At 37.3% G+C, this 4487-nt stretch overlaps 1 protein-coding gene across 1 annotated transcript in view; it reads left to right on the top strand.

Annotated features, from left to right (window-relative positions):
- Position 1: 1 nt before the first annotated feature.
- The window catches only part of tie1 (tyrosine kinase with immunoglobulin-like and EGF-like domains 1), a gene marked incomplete in the record, with an annotated part of 31646 nt that continues 27160 nt past the window's right edge, over positions 2 to 4487 (top strand). Inside the window, 3 exon segments of the mRNA XM_014023377.1 lie at positions 2 to 204; positions 1520 to 1813; positions 1892 to 2002. Of these exon segments, the coding sequence (XP_013878831.1) occupies positions 141 to 204; positions 1520 to 1813; positions 1892 to 2002 (469 nt within the window).

Genomic DNA, 4487 nt, shown 5'->3' with positions numbered 1-4487 from the left:
TGTTTTTGTTTTTGTTTTTGTTTTACACCTGAACACGAGCTTTGGAGGACGTTATGCGTAAAAAGGCGCATCTTCGTGACGCACGCGGCACCACCGTTTTAGGTGTGGAGTTCTGTTAATCCGAGTTAAGAGAGAAAACGATGGAGATTATACAAATCATGAGGATTGTGTGGGTGTTGGGGATGAGCTTTTTTGATGTATCAGGTGAGAGGCAACTTATTTTCAAACTTTGAGTTATTTATTTTTTGGTGGTGGGGCGGGGGGCACAAAAGTCTTAACGTTTGTTTTGGAAACTTTGATTCTGCTTAAAATATTGGCACGAGCTAAAGCCATATATATATATATTAAATGACGTATTAAAAATCTGTTTTGTTTACCCATGACTGTGTAGTTTAGGTCTCTGAACTCTAAGGGAAAACAAGCAGCTCATCCTTATTTCCTCCCATTGTTCTGTGGATCTGAGGCAAAGATGAAGAAAAAAAAATCGGGATGTTGGGCAAACTGACCTGATTGATTTTGGCACGTTTGGYCAGATAAAGTTGTATTTCAACCCCAAAATATAATCTTAGTCACTTTATTTGATGCTATTGCGTTATAAGTCTATAAGAGTGTCTTGCATGTTGATTATGAAGATTTTAGGATTAAGTTGATTGAAATCGTTGCAATAATTTGACTGTTTTTGTGGACTTTGGGAGAAAAAGCCTAATTTGACGTGTTTTCTATAATTACTAACTTGTTCTTGAAATGATAAACAAAATTAGACAATGAAGACATATTTTTATTGATCCATTCATTGTTTATCTCGTTGCTTTTTTTAAGGATTTGTCGAATATTTTCGAAATCAAGTAAAGTCTAAAGACAGCAGTCTAGATAGAATAAATATTTTCTGCATGAATCCTTGTTTTAATGCCAGAGGCTCTTCCTGACACTACCTGGACTAAAAACTGCAGCCTTAGAATTAAAAGACTGCAGCAGAGCAATCCCACAGTTGTGTTTCTTGTTACCAAATAAATTAATTTCTAGGTTCCTGGACATATAGGGTTGGGCAATATTGGGGGGAAAAAGTGATAATAATTATGATTAATTGTGGTATTTAGCCAACAACAATCAATATGAGGGTTAATCCCCTGGAGTCCCTGGTCATGTCCTCGTCACATGACCAGTTTAAATCAATCTAATGGGAAAGATTTGCTCTCCGTGAAAATCTGTTCCAAATTGTGTCAAAAGTACAGACGTCAGGCTATACATCAAATTTTAAATTGCATTGACAGACCAAGTAAAACCAGAGTTATGATGAATAAATTACAGAACTTTAAAAAATGTTTGTCATATTCGAAGCGGAGAGGAGCATTGAGCAGACAGAGGGGAAATCTCCAGCCAGTCTGCCCTGTGGTGTCAAAAAATAATCAATTAAAGTTTTTCTGACAATTAATTGCACACAATACGACTTTGCCCAACCCTGCTTGGATATAAAAATATGACTCGCCACAATGTAAGACGTTACTGTCCTCTCCTGCAGTTGCTGTGATCGACTTGACGATGATGTCCACGACAAAGGTCCCCCACGTCAGTCACTTTACAATCTCCTGTATCAACGGGGAGCGCAGGCCAGCCCAGGCTGAGCTGAACATCAGGAAAGATAACAAAATTCTCATATTCCCCAAACTGCCGAGTTTTAAAGTCTACAAACCCAGAGAGAAGGAGGCTGTGGCCAGAGATTTTTGTGATCTGGATAAYATCGGCATCTTTTACTGTGAAACCCCTCAGGAGGTGCCCCCACTTAAAGTCACCCTGATCAACAACCTTGGCAAAGGTACGTTTATTTTTCTTTTTCACAACTGGGTTTTAATGGTGTTTTTGTTCAGAAAATAAACGTCGTTGTCTTTTTCAGCTAATTTTATTCCAAACTACCTCACACTGACTGTTAACAAGGGGGAGACGGCTCACCTCAGTGTGTCGCTTCACAGCCATGAAAAGAGAGATGTSACCTGGAAGTATAATGGTAAGGGAGCGTGGATCACAAACGACTGTTCAAATCAGATCAATTCATGAAAAAACATACATGGGGACATATCATGTAAAATCCACCTATTTTTAGCCATTAAATTCATTTTATTGTGTACTTAAGAGTCTCTAGGAGWGCAGAAAAGTTGCATTTAGTCTACCAGTTCTACATAGATATCTTTATATTCTGTTTGGGTCATATTTTTCAATCCAATATTTATTTTTCTATGATGTTTGCTGAACTACTGAGTCAAATTATTTGCAACAAGAATGGTCAAATAATGTCTGGACATACCAACTACAATTTGGTGGTCTTCATTCTCTTCTTGCTCTGGGTCAGACTCTGGCTCCAACATGTAAAGCGCTCAGTATGGTCTATCAGCTGCCGACCAGATGATACACAGTCATGTGGTTCCTTTTCACACACACCTTTCATAGCCCCTGAGATATATGGGATAAATCTTGTGCCAGCAGGAGTTGAATTTGAATTGCTCAGATTGAATCTGAATGTGTGTAATTTGAAATTGATTGCATCAGTTTGAAAATGAGTTTTACTAAATTGAAGCTGAATTTAAAGTTTTGAAATAGAATTAATTTGTTTTGAAACTGAATTTTGGTTTATTAAAATTTCAGTTTGACTACTTTCACTTTCAGTCCCATAATTTAATTTCAGTTCCAAAATTCAGATTTGTGTGTCACATCCTGGTCCTTGAGAAAGCCAGGCAGAGTACTCAAACACAGATCCACAGATTTACGTTTCACTTTGGTGAAGCTTCTGTTTGTAACAGCATTGATGCAATCCACTGTAAAAGTGACAAAAACAGTTATTTTATTGCAGTGATTAATTTTACCTATAGAAAATGTTACATTTACATCACATCATGGATCAGTCAGCAGCAGCATCCATGATGTGATGTAAATGTATCATTTTCTACATATAGTTAAAATTAATAACTGAAATAAAATAACTTTGTTTTTGTCACTTTTACAGTGGATTGCATCAATTCTGTTACATTACAGATAGGAAACTTCACCAAAGTGAAATGTAAATCTGTGGATCTGTGTTTACTCTGCCTGGCTTTCTCAAGGACCAGGATGTGACACAAAAATCTGAATTTTGGAACTGAAATTGAATTATTGAACTGAGAGTGAAAGTAATCAAACTGAATTTTTAATAAACCAAAATACAGTTACGAAGCAAATTAATTCAGATACAAAACTTTAAATTCAATTTCAAACCATTAAATTCAGTTTCAATTTAGTAAAATTCTTTTTCAAACTGATGCATTCAATTTTGAATTATGCACATTCAGATTCAATCTGAGCAATTCAAATTCAATTCYTGCTGGCACAAGATTTATCCCACAGAGACACACCATGCCGAGCTCCTTCCTGCTGGGGTACACTCTAAAAATGAAATGTTGGATTTACTTAACCATGTTATGTGACCTGGTTCCACTTAAATGAATTGAGTAAATTCAAAGCAACATGCTCATGTTCTTTGGGTAAAAAACTGGTATATTGCTTTGAATTTACTCAACTCAGTTAAGTGGAACCAGGTAACGTAACATGGTTAAGTAAATCCAACATTTCATTTTTACAGTGTATACTTCACTGCACGGGGTGTCTTCCCAGTTAAGTCTACAATGCGGAATAAAATTAAATAAAAAAGTGGAGACCCGTCACCTCACGTTATATGTCCACAAATCTGTCCCGGTTAAAGTTCCACAGTTTTTATCAGACAGATTCCTTCGTGCACAACGTCTGTTATCTCCATCTGTGAGTTTTTGGCCGTTTGACTCTCTTTATAAATGTCTGCTTTCAGGTGGCAGTCGGCTTCTGGAAACGAGTAGGATTTTTAAAAATTCTTTTGAAGCGATTGGTTGAAGCACAATGCAGCGTCCGAATGCTTTCAGCACAAACAAACACTCCCACAAACTTCTGACCAGTCACACAATAAGTTCTTATGTGGAGGGGGGGTGAAAAGTTTGGCCCATGGGTTGCGACAAGAAGGGACCAAAAAGTCAACGACGCAAACAAAATGACGCAATTTTCGTCATGAAACTGCGACAATCCGATTAGATTTCGGCAGTTCGGCTGGAGCATACTGGGCGCTTAAGACTGGATGGACAATTCTTCCCTTGTTGACATCTTTTAATCAATTTGTAGAAAACTATTTTTGTGCCGCTATATAGTCATAAACTCCTCTATCAAACCAGAACGGACCGCTCTGTAAGCTGAAAGGGGCGCAGGGTGTGAAGCACCTCGTTTGGATTTAAAGAAACAGCCTCAAAACAAGTTGATCTGAGACACTCCTCAGAAATGGGGGGTGAAAGAGGGGCTTGTGGAGTTACAATAAGGAGGAATCCAGACCAAAACATTGCAGTTCCACTTTATAGTAGAATTCAACTGAACGATTTAAGTTCATTTTAATTAAATTCAATTCAAAAATACTTTGATTTGATTTGACTTATTGATTTAAC

The sequence above is a fragment of the Austrofundulus limnaeus genome, unplaced genomic scaffold, assembly GCF_001266775.1.
Source record: "Austrofundulus limnaeus strain Quisiro unplaced genomic scaffold, Austrofundulus_limnaeus-1.0 Scaffold365, whole genome shotgun sequence".
Taxonomy (NCBI): domain Eukaryota; kingdom Metazoa; phylum Chordata; class Actinopteri; order Cyprinodontiformes; family Rivulidae; genus Austrofundulus; species Austrofundulus limnaeus.
This window is presented reverse-complemented; position numbering and strand designations above follow the sequence as displayed.